At 28.6% G+C, this 18108-nt stretch overlaps 1 protein-coding gene across 1 annotated transcript in view; it reads left to right on the top strand.

Annotated features, from left to right (window-relative positions):
* The window catches only part of LOC107452042 (transmembrane protein 94-like protein l(2)k05819), a 107859-nt gene extending 89905 nt beyond the window's left edge, over window positions 1-17954 (top strand). Inside the window, exons 22-29 of the mRNA XM_043052039.3 lie at window positions 162-370; window positions 1975-2140; window positions 4202-4447; window positions 6368-6516; window positions 8338-8429; window positions 10321-10414; window positions 13048-13218; window positions 15430-17954. Of these exons, the coding sequence (XP_042907973.2) occupies window positions 162-370; window positions 1975-2140; window positions 4202-4447; window positions 6368-6516; window positions 8338-8429; window positions 10321-10414; window positions 13048-13218; window positions 15430-15502 (1200 nt within the window). The 3' untranslated portion in view covers window positions 15503-17954. The remainder of the gene's footprint in view (window positions 1-161; window positions 371-1974; window positions 2141-4201; window positions 4448-6367; window positions 6517-8337; window positions 8430-10320; window positions 10415-13047; window positions 13219-15429) is intronic.
* Window positions 17955-18108: the final 154 nt, after the last annotated feature.

The following is an 18108-nucleotide window of genomic DNA, read 5'->3' as shown; positions in this document are numbered from 1 at the left end:
TTGAATTGAACTTTTACTGGCATTAATATGATCAGACATTGTGAAAACAGTCTAAATTTATTTCCAGCTATTATGTCATTTTATATTTCATCCATATATTTCATTTAATTAATTTTTATAGTAAATTGTTTGTTTTTTAACATTGTGTTTTTTTACATTAGGCAAAACTGCCAAAGGGGACTGAAAACATCCGACCCCACATTGAGAATGTTGACAATGTTCCACTGCAAGTCTCTTTGTTTACTGATTGCACTGCAGAAGCAACACGAGAAATGATCTGCATTATGCAAGAATACGGAGAGGTTGTCTGCTGTCTTGGAAGTTCTGCTAATACTGAAAATATTCCTATATTTCTTCAAGCTGATGCCAGGTACTTTTTCTCTTGATTAGAAAATTACCGTATGCATTTTTCATTGAGTAAAGTTAAATCATTTTCAACTTACATGCATTTAAATGTTTCTAGTAAAGTACGGCTGCACACAGTCACAAAAAATTTATATTTCAGTAATATGGCTTTAGCATGGCATCAACTGTATTACTTTTAACAAGAACTGTTCTATGTTCATCTATGTGTAAAGTATTAAGTTTTCTTCTAATATAGATACTTCTATCGTTGCTGTGCAACTTATTTCATCTGTAGTATTTGTTTCGTGTACTGATAAACTTTTTATCCAATTGGAATTTAGGAAAATGGTTTCATCCTGTTACTTCATCAAAAGCAACCATTCTTTAAAAATTAATTTAGAAAATAATGAAAGCGAAAATAAATATTTAAAACTAAAATCGAAAATTTTAGATTCTTTTCATTACTTTAAAAAACTTCTAAAGTAATGGCAAAAAAACATTGCTTATTAAGTATTCTCAAAACTTAACTGTTAAGTCATAAAAATTATTTAAGAATTATAATTGTTTGTTATTATTGAATTTAATAATATTTTATTTTATATTTTATAACCATCGTTGAACAGCCGACCCAATTTTTGGGTTTATACTACTACTGTTCAACTCCGTAGCCTTGTAATTTTAGTTAGCCACGGTTAACCTGTCAGAAATGGAACTCTAACCCATGATCTGTCTACCGCTAAGGATATTTTACGTCAACAATGTGGTTGGTGTGAGCTGGGTGCGGAATTTGAATCAACCTGCCATCAATGGGATTTGAACCCGTGTCATCTGATTGGGAGGCGAGCGCTCTATCCCCCTGAGCCACCACAGCCCCTATTAATAATATTATTTTATAGCCGTTCTTGTACAGCCGGCAAAATTCTGGGTTTTTGACTACTAATCTTCAACTCTGTAACCTTGAAATTTTGAACCCAATCCAGGAAACCCGGGAACTCTTGGATTAACCATTAGCAACAAATTGCCTCTGTGGTGAACTTTTTGACAGAACTAACCCTCATTTGTGTTACAAGGATAAGACAGCCTCCTATGGGTTAGCCTGGCTGAAAGGGGACTGTAACCCATGATCCGTCTACAACTGAGGATATTTTTCGTCATCACTGTGTTAAGTATGAGCCAGGTGCAGAATTCATATCAACCAGCCATCGCTGGGAATCGAACCTGGTCCACCTCATTGAAAGGCGAACGCTCTATCCCCTGAGCCATCACAGCTTTTCATTTATTATTGGTAAAAAGCCGACCAGGTGGCCAATGGCTGCGGGTTCGAATCCCGCTCTGGGCATGGATGCTTCTCTCTATGTGTTGTCCTCTGTTGTGTGAATGTGGCCCACCCTATGAATGGGTATTTGTGGCAGTGTGGCGGGGATAATGTTGCTAACCTTCGTGACTGAGGTTCACAGGTGCCCACTGGGTAACGTTAAATGAGAAACATGAGCAACACTTCCGTCATCTTTCGAGGTGAAGAACGAAAGTACCTGCCATTAAAGTAAAAAAAAGTTATTGGTAAAAAATACTATTACAACTTTCTGTTCTTCTTTCAGACTAATTTTGTTTTGAAAATTTTCTTTTCAGCATTGCAATTCAGCCTTTGTTACCTCACTTGTGTGTTCAGCAATCAATGAATGGAACACGTGAACAAAATGCATTTCACCACATTAGCTCTGCCTTAAACAGTCTTCCATGTGGAATAATCTTCCACCGAGAGGATCCCATTAGTCTATATCATTTGATAACAGAGGTAATATTTTTGCATTTCCTTTAATACTCATTAGTTAATATTGTTGAAAAAAATTGGTTTTAAAAATTTTTGCTTCACAGACTTTGCATTGTTTCACAATGTTATGCAATATGTTGATCTTAAATTGGGGATAATTATCATCATCATCATAGTTGGCAAGACAGCCCAATGTGGGCCAATGCCTTCCTCTGAAGAGTTCTCCATAATGACTTCCGATTTATCTTTGATCAAATTTAGTTATGTCTCACAGTCAGTTGTGTTATCTGGTTATTGGATTTTTGTTTCATGTAAGATTTTGTATGTACTATTCTTATGTATTTGTCTTGTTTTTATTCTTCTGTATTAGCTTTATGGATTTTATATTATGTATTATATTCTTTGTCTGGACTTTGGCAAAACCTTTGGGGTACAGAGAGAGCAATTTTAGACTTATGTTGTGCTCTCTTGATAGAAAAGGTTTTGCTTTTATGTCTTCCGGAGCTGGTGCCCCCTAAAGACGTCAGCTTTGGTTGTATTATTTTTCCATATTTTTCATATATCATTGTTTCTCCTGTTTCAATTCCTTTTGGATTCACAGCTGCTTTGCGCGTTTTTTTCATAGGAAATATTATTATTTTTAATTGCTTATAAAATTTTGAATTCTTTTCTTAATTATCTTCGAACTCCATTTCTTTTCATTAATTGGAAGAAAATCAGACTCCACCGAGTCAGCCCATCTCAACCGCGACCTTCCCCTCTTTCTTGTTTCACTGGGTTTAAAAAGCAGCATATTTTTTATTGTACTGTCATCACTCATTCGAAACACGTGGGCCATCCAATTCATTCTATTTATTTCTTATGTATTCAATAATAACGGGTTGTTTATAAATCTTATAATCCTTATCGGGTTGTTTATAAATTGGGAATAATGGACAGGTAAATTTTCTGAAAAAACAGACCTTGGGTAAATTTTTTTCTGAAAAGTGACATTCAGTATTGTAATATTACATATCTTGCCCCCTAGAATGCAAGCAGACTGAAAAAGTTTGTAAAGTGAAGAAATTTATTTTCTTAAAAAATACTATTATAAGTTTATTATAATAGTTTTTGTAAATTTTTATTTTATAATAATTATTATAAAATAATTAAAAATTTTATAATTATTGTTTTAATTAAAAACATTTTACTATAAATTTATTAATTATGTATAAAAATAAAGGTTTTTCTGAGGTAGCTAATATTTAGAAATGTGCACTGTTGAATGAAAAAGTTCGTTACATTTAAGTATTTTAAAATTTACTTAATTTAAATCTTTTACATTATTTTTGAAAGACCAAAAATACAAAAAAAATTCTAGTTTTTTAAAATGTATTGTATGATACTGATCTCTTTCAAAAAAACTTTGCCATTATATAATTACCTGAATAATTGTTGATTATTCAGCTGAATATTTGGCCAAATATCCGGCTAACTGAATATTTGTTACATACCTAGACTGTACCTAAATTTTTTTAATAGCAAAAACTTAACTGTGGTTCTAAATTCTTGACCTTAAAAAGTCATAGAAGAAATTTTTATTCTTTTTCCAAACTTAGTAAGAAATTTTCCTAAATCTCCTTTTTTACTAATTTTTTTTTACCATTTTTGTTTGTTGCTTTTAGAAAAAAAAATTTAAAAATTAAGATGATTTTACTTTCTTACATAAGCATTATTCATACCCCTTCTTCTCCTTGTCAGCAAAAATAAGCAAATTACAATCCCTCATTTTGTTCTCATATAAAATTTTAATGGCCCCCTATGACTAATATAATGATAATTTCAGAATGGAGTTCATTGGTATTTCCAAAATTGATCTTTGCTGTTTAACTTCTTCTTCTTTGTCAGCGCAACAGCCCCTTGCCGGCCTTGGCTGCCTCAACAGCTGACAAATGCCAGCACCTCCTATCCATAGCAACTCCCTTCCAATTTCTAATCTTTAAGGTTTTCAAGTCATTTTGGATGTCGTTGCTCTTTAACTCTCTCTCTATATATTTATGACTAGATTTTCATAATTTGATAAATTTTATAATTTTTGTTTTTTAGGCCCGCCATTTTATGTGCAGTGCACGTAATTCTTTGGAGTTCATGCTTTGCTGCCTCTTGAGCATCGCCCTCCTCCAAGTTCTAGCTGTTCTCTTCTTCCTCCCTCTCGCTCTTCCTCTCTCCCATATGCTGTGGCTCATCTGCCTGGAAGTTCCTCTGCTCAGTCTATCCCTTATGGGGCATCCACTGGATACTCAAGTCATGATGTTGGCCACAGGAAAAAACGTTAAAGTTGCCAACAAGCAAGTGAGTCCCTCAATTGTCACTAATCTGCATCAAATCTCAAATAAAGGTGTAAAATTATCAAAGTTATGTGTTTTCAAAATAAGGGGACCATAAAGATTTGAAAGGGTCTGTGGCTGGTGATAAAATTGCATGCCTACTTTTCACAATTGAATCATATTTAATTTCATCCTATATTAATCCATAATATTCAAACTCGACCAGGTATTATATTACAAGGTACTATAGTACCATACCAAAGGAAATAAATGTAGGCCAATTAGGGAGCCCTTGATGTGGCACTATATTTTATTTTACAACCGCTGTTGAACAGACGACCCAATTTTTGAGTTTACGACTACTGATGCTCAACTCTGTAGCCTTGTAATTTTGAACCAATCCTGAAGACAAGGAAACTCCTGGATCAGTACCCCCAGAGGTATTGTTTTGTTATGGGAACATGGAGGACTTTTGCGAGTCAACAAATTTAACGTGCATCAGTCACCATTTACTACACGGGGAGTATTCGGCCGACTGGGATCGATCCCACAATCTCATGGGCATGGGCCCATTGCCCTACCAGTTGGGCTATCCCGGCCTATGTGGCACTATATGTAGCTAGGTATATATGTATAATAGTGTGTTAAATAGCGTTAAAATGAAGAAATTCTTGCTTAATATACCGCATTTATGCACGGCCCAATATTTACCCTTAATATTATAGTTAAATATCCATTAAAGTTATGAGAGGAAAAAACCATGTAATAAATATTATTCTCTAATAAATGTAATTTTTATATAATTTTTAAAGGAAACAAAAATACTGGTTACCTAAATTTTAGTTTGTTAATTTTTTTCCCCTCTAAATGTCAGCAAATACTAAACGTCTAAAAAAATTAATTTTCAGCACAAAATAGGGGGTAAATGATGTGATACTATAAATGATTTAGTAAAAAACCTCCAAAGTATCTTAGTTTACAATAAATGAAAATTCATAAACAAAATATGTAAAAAAAAAACTCTTTTAAGTACTATAAAACATTACATTTGATTAAATTCTTCTAGTAAAAAACTTCCAAAGTATCTTAGTTTGCAATTGTCATAATAACAAAATTCCATAAAATAAAAAAACTGGAAGGAAAAAACTACCTTAAGTGATAAGAAACATAACATTTGAATGGAAGATCAGATTTTTTTTAATTGCATAACCTAAAATCATTGCATCTGAAGAATTCAAGTTTTGTAGATCAATGATTTAATTCAGTATGTTTTTAACAAAAAACTTTAATACTCATCCTCTTTCAATTCACATCGTTGAGCAATAATAGTCTTTGCTTTTTCCAAACTTAAATTTTGTGGCTTTCCTAAAACTAAAAACTGGTTTTTCTTTTGCTGTATAGTTGAAAAGTAGCGTGTAGTATAGAAATTTCAATACAATTTTGATCTTGGACTCGATTCTTAAAGCATTAAATTAATGTATCATAAACGTAAATACATTTTTTTTTATAATCACCTTGTCTACAAAACATCCTTGTTGAAGAAAATGCTTTTTTTAAATAAAATATGTATTTGTCTACGAAACAACCTTGTTTATGAAACTGTAGTGTATCTACCACTAAGAAAATACAATTCCAATTCCCTACGACATGTTAACTTGATTCTATATTGGGATACCTTTTCATAAATGAAGGTTGTATTGTCGATATCAACTCTCCCCACACAAAACTATAACAAACTGTTAACTGGATACTTTTTGATTCTATTTCATTGATCAGAAAGGAAAATGGAAAGAAAGAGACTAATTATTACCGCCTTCCTTAACTTATCTGTGACATTTGTTTGAACGAGCAAAGAAAAGCAAACACTTTCATGTAAATATGTAAGACTTGAAAATGAAATAGTGTAATTGTATCATTATTTTATTTTATTTTTTATCATTTGCAGGCAATTTTATTCTTCCTTGTTTGTTATTGTGCCAAATTTTGCCCATCTTTGATGATTGCAATTGTAATGTTTACTTGTGTCATGTCTACTGCTTGCAAGATCTACTTGGAAAGTGATGCTCTTGTTTGTTGGGTAACACTTGATATAGTGTAAGAATGCTTTTATGTTCTTTTTTGCCTTTATGTATTCTAATACCTAGATTTTTTGAATGATACTGTTCGAATTACAATTATTTACAGGGTGTCTGCACATCTGGAAAGTCATGGATATCGGTATTGAACAAAATTTGTCAAGATTTTAACTATTTTTTTGATAAAATCATGGGTTTAAGTTGCCTAAAAATCTAATTTTTAAAACGGAATCTATCCCCTCCTCCCAATTTCACAGTGTTCCAATGTTCCAAACATCTGAATTTATCGCAAATTCACACTCATATTCTATTAAAATACACTCACACTCATATTCTATTAAAATATAAAATGTTTTTATCCTGTTCTTTAAAAATTATGGTGTTCTTTCAAAGAATGAAAGAAAGAACATTTCTAGAGCAAATTATCTTTTAAACTTCTGTGATTTCAGAATTTTTTTTATTTATTTATTATTTAATTTTTTTATTTTATCAATTTAAAATTCTAGTTTAAGCTTTTTATGTTACACTTAATTTAAAGAAGAAATAAAACAGCTTTAAATAACTACATATATCTGACAGATTTTAGTTATTTGCTTTTGTATTTTTTCAGTTATTTTATTGCTTTAACTCTTTCTTTACTCAACTTTGTTTCTTAAGTTTCAAATCTATAAATACAAAGATGCAGAGTATAACAGTTTTGGTTATACCTATCATTTCAATTAATGTTGTTATAATGCTTTTTTTAATTTATTGTTGTGTTTTTGTCGGAGAAAATAGTAACCTCGATAAGTCATGAAAATTCTAATCACGAAAAGTCATGGATTTGAAAATCTAAAGCAAGCAGATACCCTGTATTTATGATGCAATATTTTTTATCATAATTATGTGTTAGTCAGGGTTCTAAACCTCTAAAGTTTTATAAAGCTTTTGCTTGTTTTAACCATTAATCAGTGTGATTTAATACAATCAATTCAATTTGCTAATAATTTTTCTGATTGATTATTTGTAAGATTTTTAATCTTAATTGATTTACGTAAAATTTTGTAAACATGCATCTTTCATTTTCTCAGACAATTTGCATGCAAAAGATAAAATTGTAGTGTCAATATATAAGTGGATTGTTATAGTTAAAATAAATATATTTTTTTAATTGTTTAAAATTGATTGTAGCAAGATGTTTGATTAAGTAGTTTTTATTTCCTTATTAGAGATTTTACTTTTTTTTGAGAATTTATTTCACATTTTTAATATGTTCTATATATTTTGGTGAATAACATAAATAAAAATAGTGTTCTTTAGCAATTAGGGTTAAATAGAACCAAACAGATGATTTAAAAGAAATTTTATTTCCTAATTTATTTCACAGTGTATTCCACTAAACTAAACTGGATCTGCATTTTTTTTTATTCTTTTATTTTTTTACTAGTACTTTATTATTTCCAAAATAATTGAAATTAGGAAAATGTTTTTTTAGTCTTTATGTTTTTTATTTTATGTTTATTACTTAATAACAATAGTGTTCAGAGTCAATATGTTTTTTTTTGTTTTTTTTTCTTGATGCGATTTCTTTTACATTCTCCTTTGGATGTAAATGATAAGGATTATAAATATAGTGTACAGGGTTGCTACGATGCAAAAAAATTTTTATTTAAATTAATTTAAAGGAATTTAAATAATATTTAGAATTCACATAAATGGAATTCATACAAGAGGGGCGTATTTTCTTGCCTCATTACCTCAAGATTTCTAATTGAAAAATTATTTTCTATTTTACTTTACGTACGTTATTTAATTTAAAATGTTTTGTTTTTTAACTATTTTACTTTTTATTTTCATGAAGGAAACCTGAAAAGAAGATAAGTGCTGAATCTTGGTTTGCTGTATTAACAGTAAGCCAAAATGTGCTTTCATTCTTTTTAGTTCTTTGCTTTGGTAAGTAAGATTAATATATAAATAATTTTGTTATAAAATACATTACTACTAATATTGCATGCGTACCCAGTCTTTCTCATTTGCAGAAATACTTCTTTATTTTAGAGTTTTCTTCTGTCTATGTGACAGAAGAGAAAATACTTTTAATTTTCAATTTTGCTTTCTATTGTTTTTCATAATAAAACGAGTTTTGAATGTTTCCAAAGATGAAAATTGGTAACAAAATCATTCTGGTACCAGAAATTATTTGGAAGTATTACAATAAAATATTTATTATATGAGACAATGTATTTGAATTTCATATCATACAGTTGTGATGTTTTAAACTAAAAAGCATAATTTAGACATAAAATACATTATTCATGTTTTAATAGAGTCATTGCTTACATCCCCGTAATGAATAAATTCAGTAAGTAAAGGAATAAAATCAGAGGTTAAATCCAGCCATTGCTAGGATTCAAAGCAGGTACACCTCCTTTTGAGGTGAATGCTATATCCCTTGAATCAGTACAGCTCATCTTACAGGGATTATAATTTTCATGTTACAGGATAAAAACTGAAAAATCTTAGCTATTTATTTGTGAAAAATTATCTATTTATTTGTAATAAAATTGAATTTAAACTTTTAGGTAATTTTTAGCTTGGTTTTCAGTTTTCTATAGATGGAAGTTGAAACAAAATGTGCTATAAATTCATTATAATATAAAAATTAAATTCAAATGCTTAAAGTATAATTGGGAATTAATTTGCCTTTTTTTATTCTGCTGAATAAATAGCAGTATTTTGATAAATTAAGGGTTAAGCTATAAGGAATTTAAATTGTTGTAACTTCATATTAATTTTGAAGTGAATTTTTAATGTTTAATTTGTGTTTTTTATTTTCAACCCCTTTTCTTTAAAGTAATTACCAGCTTATCCTTGTCTAACCTTTGTGGGGGAGTATCATAAAAAACTACATATTGAATGTTCCGCAGTAAGCATATAAATTTGAGGTTGTGGACAGTTTTGTTTTCTTGGGTTCTGTAATCAACAACAAGAACAATATTACAACGGAAATGCAAAGGAGAATCACTATGGCCAATAGATGTTTTAATGGAATTCGAAAATACATAAAATCTAATTTAATTCATTGAAAAACAAAAGTTTTATGATATAAATATCTTTTAAGATCAATTTTAACCTATGCTTTTGAAATCTGGACCATATCTTGTATGGATGGGGTTATGTTGGGTAACTTTGAGAGAAAGGTCTTAAGAAGTATTTTTGGAGGAATTTCAAAAAAATAGTGTGTGGCTTAGAAGAACAAATTTGGAGCTTTATCACTCATATAATGAACCTGATATTATTAACTTTATTAAACAACAAAGAATAAAATGGTCAGGCCATGTTATCAAAATGGACGAAGACCGTACCACAAAAAGTGTTTTCAATGCCAAACCAGTTGGCACACGAAAAGAGGCAGGCCGAGTTTGAGATGGATGGATGACCTAGAAAAAGACCTTTTGATCTTAAAAACTGGAAAATACTAGCAGGAAAAAGGTTATTCTGGCCAAGGCCCACCCTGGGCTGTCGAGCCATTGATGAGGATGGTAAAGAACAATGTTAAAAATCTATATTAGAAGTTAAAAATTAATGGCAATCCACAGCAACATAAATAATGTATGCTAGTATTTAATGAGGCTGTTAAACAATTTTCAGCAAAATAATTTTCACAAAACTTATTCCTTATGTATAAACATTCATATAAATGTCTTAAATAAATAAAAGAGTTTTCTAAATCTGAATAAGTATTTTCAGATAGCTAAAAAAATCACTAAACAAATAAAAATAATGAATGCACATCATATTGTAATGACTAAGATGTAATATATTATTTTTATTCTGTTTCCAGTTTTCATATCCATCAGTTTCATCCATCGCTCACATCTCCTATGGAAAAGCAATCCATTCCAGAATAAATATTGGATATTGACTGCAATCACTGTGTAAGTATGGCTGTGTTTGAAACATTTATTTTTACACTGAAAAATCAATGTCTACTGTCCAGCATTTCCAAATTCCAAAAAGATTAAGATTTTTAATCCCATTTGGAAACTTTTAAAATTAAATATAGTTTTTTCAGTCTTGCCTTCATGTGATGAATAGGAATAAATTATCCTCTGCCATTTATTTAGTCATCATATAACACATTCTTGGAACTCTTATCAGTTATAAAATTGATAACTAACAATTGAAGGGTCAAACAACATTTATACCCATGAAAAAAAAAAGGAATGAGGCAGGGCTTTGAGTAATGGGCCATATGCATGATTTCAGAATTGTTGTCAGTAGCTTATTTTTAGTTTTGTCACTGATAAGAGTATACACAGTAACACTTTATAAGAACTAATACACATGTTTTGAGCATTGCTTTGTGCATTCCTTTTTCTATTTCTCTTTACTATTTTTGCTTAAAGTGAATATTTAAAAAAAAAAATTGATCAAGTTTCTGATTTTAAATCATACATTGAGCATAAATTTTTTATAATGAATACGTTTTTTGCATGTTTTATCCAAAAATGATGAGTACTAAAATTATACTTCTGTTTCATTGATTAGTTTCTACTATGCATTATTCCAATGTTTATTTAAATCCCAATTTCTTAGATTCTTTGTAAAGTTTTCCCTGATGAAAAGAACTTTTTTTATATTTACTTTTCTTTCTAGAATTTAAAACTATATTTGCTGTACATTTATATAATAAACTTTTGTAGATTTAAGTATTGTACTCATGTTTTTCTTCTGTTTGTTTATTTAAATTTGCCACCATTCAAAGTTTATTATAAAAAAACAATTAAAACTTATTTATAAGCTAATTTCCCTCTTATAATTAAAATTTTTTAAAAAAATATGTATATTTTCTTATAAAAATATGTGCATGAAATAAGAAAAATCATATCAAGTCCTCTGTAAATATTTTTATTTGGTTGAAAACTATTGAGGGTTTGCCTTCCAATTAATCTAAGGAAATATAGAAAATAAATATTTCGAATATTATATAGAGGAGTATAGATATTTTTTTATTTCCCTTTAAACTACGATTTTTTTTTATTCTTATTAAAACTTAGTAATATTTTCTTTGTTTAAGGATTTGTGAAGTACTTCACATATATTAAATTTATAGAATGTTAACCATTTATAAAATGTTGACTGCTTCAAAGTGAAACAGCAACAATTTTATTTCACTTTATGTAGTTGTATTGCTTAATACTTTTGAGTAAAAAAAAATTATTATTTTTGAAATTTACTAACTAAACATCCAATGTAATAATTTTTTTAAAAGTAATTAAATCTTGGAATTATTTTAGTAGACATTATTATTAGTAGACATTATTATTTAGTAGACATATTATTTTAGTAAAACTAATAGAGTTAGAAAATTAAAAAATTTGTTTACATCGTAACTAAATATTTTCAATCTAAAAAAATTTATGTTTAAATATTTTGCATTTTTATAAATAAATAAATAAACATTATGAGCTGATTCTAAATCCATGTAGTTTTTTTTAAGTAAGTGTATAATTTTACTAAAACCAAATTTGATCTATTGATAGGAATTAAGCACCCTTATGGAAAAGTATTGGAGAACTCCTGTAAAATCAGTACTTATAACCTTAGTTATTATCATTTATTAAGCCTATATTACTCTACACATTGATAAAAATTTAACAGCCTGTCATATGTAAATGTGGATTTCTTATTATTTTAGGTAATAAATTACAATTTTTGTGGTTTTAAATATTTCAAAGTATGCTTATTATTTTTATTGAACATCCAAGTTATGTATAAATTTTTACTAAACAGTAAATAATAAAAAATTACTATATAGTAAAAATTTTGTGTTGGAACTCACCAAGAATCTCAAAGGAACATTCTCTGTTGTCAAATAAATAAATAAGGATCTTTGCAAATACAGATAAGATTGAAGTTATTGATTTTTTTTTTTCATTTGCACTTTTTTAAAATAAATCAGTTCTAATGCTGAACGTATCTAAGAAAACGAGCCACACAAATACTAATTGCAAATCCCTTAGTTTTTTTACGGTAATAAATCTATCATATAAGTGGAAAAATAGTAGTTGAAGATAGTCAAAACTTTATAACTAAGATTGCTAAAAGAATATTAAACTTCCATCAAAATATGACTTTTAATAATGACCATAAAAATGTTCAAGTAAATTTTTAATCTGCATTCCCAATAAATTGTCTTAAAAACACATATTTTTCATGATTAAAAAAATACTATAGTGTAAAACTTATTTGTTGCGCAGGATGATTCTAGGAATCGTGGCACAAACTTAGAGGATTGATTGAGTATACTAAAACATGTATTTTACGTATAAGAATGTAGATTCTTAAGTGACGTGTTTAGGCACAAACACAATAAATGTCACAAGAGAAAAAATTTGTTTATTTACAACACATCACTTTAGACCCCACATTGTTATACAAAAAACACAGGTCAACCATCCCTCAAAATTTTGTCCCATTATCATTGGATCACTCAGTATAAATTCTCTTTATAAAAATAATCTATTTATTTATGAACAAAAATTAATCTTTTTTTTTTCTTTTCCAGCATTGTCCTGCATTTGATGTTTAGTGTGATAGACATTACACTGCACGTTGATATGAAGTTTAAACCTACCACCATTTTAAGTCATATTCCATATTATGTATGGCTTTTGTGTTCAATTTGGCCATTTTTAGTACTTCCTATAAATGAGCTTGTCAAGCGCAATGAAATTAGGTAAGTTTTAATTGCCTCCTTTTAACTGTCAAGCTATTTTGATAATTTGGGTATATAAATTGTCAATTTTTTTTGTTGCAAAAATCGAATATTTAGTACAAAATATAAATATACTTAGTTGTTAAAAAATGATAATTTCAATTACGTGCAGAAAAGTTTTTAGATCTTGTAGCCACTGAATATTCGCTTGAGGTGGCTGCAGTGATAAAGTTCGCTTCTAGTGGAGCATTATTTTCTAAAAATTAAAAAAAAAATTGATATCTATATAACGTTTCAAAGAACTGGATGCCATTTTGCAACAAAAAAAAATTTCGCGCACTTTAATCATAAACCTCTATCTTTTGTAATCTTCAGTAAAGTGCTGTCATCTATTGTTCTAAATAGCATTTAAATTAACTAGGTAGATTCAAGTTTGACAAAGAGATAAAGCCAAAATAACTTCTAACTTCTCCTAATATAATATTCAAATATGACAATACGATGCACTAAAAAAAAATTACACCGAGGAGTATGCAGGCATGACATTTTAGAACACCGGTGCTGTGTCTGTGCAGTGACGGGCATGACAGTTAAAAGGTTAATAAACATTTTGTTTGCAAATTTTTATAGTTTCTCCTCATTTTTACAACATTCAATAATCTTTAAAGCATATATTAAGGTGGGTTATGTGAATCAAACACTTGTGTTGTTAAGATGAACATATACCTCCAGAGAAACCATTCATGGCAAATCCTTTTTCACTTACATTAGTAATTTAATATAGAGAAAAATTAAGTCCAGGGTAAACAACAATATTTTAAATGCTGAAAAAAATTTGAAATATTAAAATTCAGACAAATTATGGCAGGATTTTTAAGGATCATATAAAGGGGAAGTTAATCTGCAATAATTTGTATGCGTTTTGACATTTTAAAAACATTTTTCAGCATTTAAAAATTTTGGTGGTTTCCTAGGTTTACTTGAATTTACTTTTCTCCAAACTTGCATTATAAATACCTATAAATGTGATATAAAATTTGCCATTTAAAGTTTTTCCTACCATAAATTCTGACAATTTATTACTTCCGATAATATCGAGAAATATGCAAAAATAAAAAGGTTATAAAGGCCTGATATCTGAAACCAGGGTGCGTAGCGTTTTTAAAAAGTGTTTAAAGGTGCTTTTTTTGTTCAAGGTTTGTAAAAAGTACTTAATTTTCTAACTTTTAAAAATAGATTTTTTTCATTGCCGTGCTAAATTACAAAAAAAGTATGATTTTCACAACTTTCTCTGCAATATTTATCAGAAACTAGTTCTTTTATCATGATTACGTAATGCTTTTAAATTTTGTTGATTTTATGTTTATAAATTAAGAACTTTAAATGATAGAAGAAAATTATTTTTTTTATTACTGTACAGATCCTAATTATGATTTTTTTGCGAAGTGAATAAAAATATTTTTTGAGTGCTTAAGTACTTAAAAGGTGCTTATTTTTTGTTGAAAAATCTGGCTATGCAGCCTGTGAAACATTTGACCAAACCATTCAGATTGTATTTTCTTTATTTTGGCCACTCCTATATTATAAGAATCAAAACATTGAATTCATTAAAAAAAAGGTAAGTTTATTCAGAAAAAGTATGTTTTAGTTTCTAATTTGGTAACTTATATTGGCTGTAATAATTAATAAGCATATTTAAGATTTATGCCTCCATGTAGATTACATTCTTATACAGTGTTTCCCACTTAAATAAAGCCACCCTGATTTTGTGCCATGTTTGGTTCATATCAAAGACCAAAAAGAAGAAAAAAAGAAACAGAAATCTTCTTTATTTTTTGAAAAACAATGCACTAGTTGCAACAATTGTGACTTATGAAAAGGCAGTTGCTGAAATTTATGCATTGTTTCTGGGGAAAAATAATAACATTGCAACAAAATATAACAATAACCATGCATTTAAGTCGGCTCAATGAAAAAGAGTTTTGAAATTTTAAAAATGTGAGTTATTATAACTGTTTCTTTAAAGAAAAAGCATCATTTCTATGATATTACCTATTCCTATAAGAAGGTGCAAAATAAAAGTCGGTAAAAATTGACCCCCAAAAGTTTTTTCTTCAAAGGAGTTTGCAACACGTAAACATTTATGATTATATTCCTTTAGAAATTTGTTTCTAAGGCATTGATAAAGAGTACATTATACAGAAGTACACTAAGCATTCTTTTCTTTTTTAGAATTAATGTCCGGCAGCAGAAAAGGGCTCGACTGGAATTTTGTACCAAATTGGGGATGAACTCACCTTTCTAAAAAGTAACATATCAACCTCTTTTTAAACCCAGACTCATTGAATTAAGTTCATTTTAAATTAAGGTGTGAAGATACCACAATGGTTGCGTATTCAAGGGGATTTATGAATATTCAAGAATTAAGTCTTCTTTTTTGTTCCTTTTTTTCTTGTGGCATTTCAAGTATTTCATGTCAATCATTTGAGTTAAAGCTTACTGCATTTTGTTAATGTTTTCACCTTTGTAGTGCTTCAACTTATTTATATTTGGAAATTGTGAATTTTGTTGATTTTTCTTCTGTAATTACATTTAGTTGGAGCTTAAAAAAAACTTTAATTTTTCTTTATACAATACTTGTTATTTTTTAGAATACTGATATGCACACACAGGTTTTTAAAACTTTATAAAAAGAGGGAAGTGGAACAAATAGCTTCTGACATCTGTTAGTTAACAGTTTAATTCAGAAATGTAAAAGGTACAGAAGCTCAAGTGTACAACAATCAACAAAACTTAAAATTTCTTTCTTAATTTTTCTCTGGCATCGTAGAACAATAAATGGAAGAAAACAATGTTGACTTTTTAGTGTTAGTGTTAAGAGATCTAGTGCTGATTACTTACTTAAGGTAAGACTTGCTTTTGTAAAAATTTTAAAAAATAAAACTTCTTTACTAAAATTTTACACGTGTTTTAACATTCCAAATAAATTTCTAATAAAATAACATTCAAGTATCCATAGCGTCTTCCAATCACTGTCCATAATCAGAGGTCTGTTTAGAATAAATTTGGGTACGTTAATGGACCCTTCACGAAATATTAAAACTTGAAAACGGACCCTTCACAAAATATTTTAACTTAAAAACGGACCCTTCACGAAATAATTTATCTCTTAATCGGACCCTTCGCAAATTTGTTTATCTTCGTTATTGTTTTGTTAATCAAATAAACCCTTCCCAGGGGGGGGGGGAGGAAGACCGATGTAAACGAACTAAGTTTTGTCTTCGGCAGACGCTTCTTCCTTTATTCGTCCGAAATGAATATTTTGCATTCAGCAGTATAGGCTAAATACCAAATATTTGTTCGTTTCATCTCTAATTTAGTAGCAGCAATTGCTGTTTATTTTTGAAAATTTTACTTTTTTTATTATAATTTTATAGTGTTGAGCATAATCTTGTATCTATTTACAATTTAAAAACTCCTTGAAAAAGTTTTTTGCAATAACTGGACCCTAAACCTTTCACAAATTCACAAAAGCAGAACCCTGGTTGAAAGAATGTGACTTAACGTTTATTTTATATTCACAAGATCCGAGTAATTTTTTGGCAATTTTACAAAAACAGGACCTTTCACAAAATGTCTGGACACACCACTGATAACGTATATTTTTAAAGTTTTTGTCAAAAAATATATTTATTAAGGATTAATTACTATTTAAATGAGAAAAGAAAAAACAACATTTTTAAATCCTGACTACTGCAAAGAAAATGTAAGATTTTGAAGAATAAATTTTAGAAACACCTACATGTTTTGATTGGGAATTAAACAGGTTTTGGTGTTTTTAACTCCACCTGCCCTGAAATTAATGGGTTATATTTTAATAAAGTTTTTATATTTGGCTTAAATTTTAGTTTGTTACATATATTTTGCATTTTTTCTGATATCATTTATGACAGGGGTTCTAAAAATATATAGTTCAGGATGGCTCCACAGATCAGGGAAAACATTTTGAAGTTAGGGAAGTTAATCAATCTTTAAAAATCAGGGAAATGTCAGGAATTTTAGTTAAAGACCCGAAAAGTCAGGGAAATTGAATTAATTTGAGTTTGGGGTTGCTAAATTTCCTAAATTTTTTCCCCAAAATAATTTGCTCATATTTTTTTTTCTTTAAAATTTTTATTTACAACTCTTAACAGCAAGTATGTCTAATTGTTTTGTAATATATTTTATTTATAAGAATAATAACTGAAAAGTTACTAATAAAATTTATTCCACTGATTATGAAAATTCATAAAAATAAGAAATATACCCTGATATTAAGGGAAGTGATTGTGGAACATACTATAGCTTGAAATAGTCTTTAGAGTAAAGATTCAGAAGGACAAAAAACTTCTAATTTTTCTTAATTTAATGAATCTGTCTATCTAATTTTAATGCCAAAATTCATGCTATACGTCTTTTTAAAAAATTTATATATATATTTACATACAGAAAAGGCACAGTGTCAGAAATAAAGTTCATAGTTTTAAAACTCGAAAGCTTTCTCAATTTTTTTTAAACATACATTATGTATTTGTCAAACAATATTCATAATCTTGTTATTAAAATTGCATAAATATTTTAACAACTTTATAGTGTCATTTTTGAAGTGATCTCAAAATGTAAAATATATATATCGAGAGAGATTAATTGTGTTGTGACTGATTTTAGATATTTAAAAAATTGTGATTTTATTTATGTAAATAAACTTAGTATTTTGTTCTGTGTGTTTTTATTATAAAACTTCCAATTATTTATTACAAATGTCATGTCACTTTAAAAAATAAATTTTCTGTAATTACTTTTGAGGCAGGCTTGTTTGTATTGACAAGTGACATAAGACAACAACATTATTAGTATTTTTTCTTCGTAAAA

Source organism: Parasteatoda tepidariorum, chromosome 2 (genome assembly GCF_982258835.1).
Source record: "Parasteatoda tepidariorum strain Cologne lab strain chromosome 2, Ptep-v5.0, whole genome shotgun sequence".
Classification (NCBI taxonomy): domain Eukaryota; kingdom Metazoa; phylum Arthropoda; class Arachnida; order Araneae; family Theridiidae; genus Parasteatoda; species Parasteatoda tepidariorum.
This window is presented reverse-complemented; position numbering and strand designations above follow the sequence as displayed.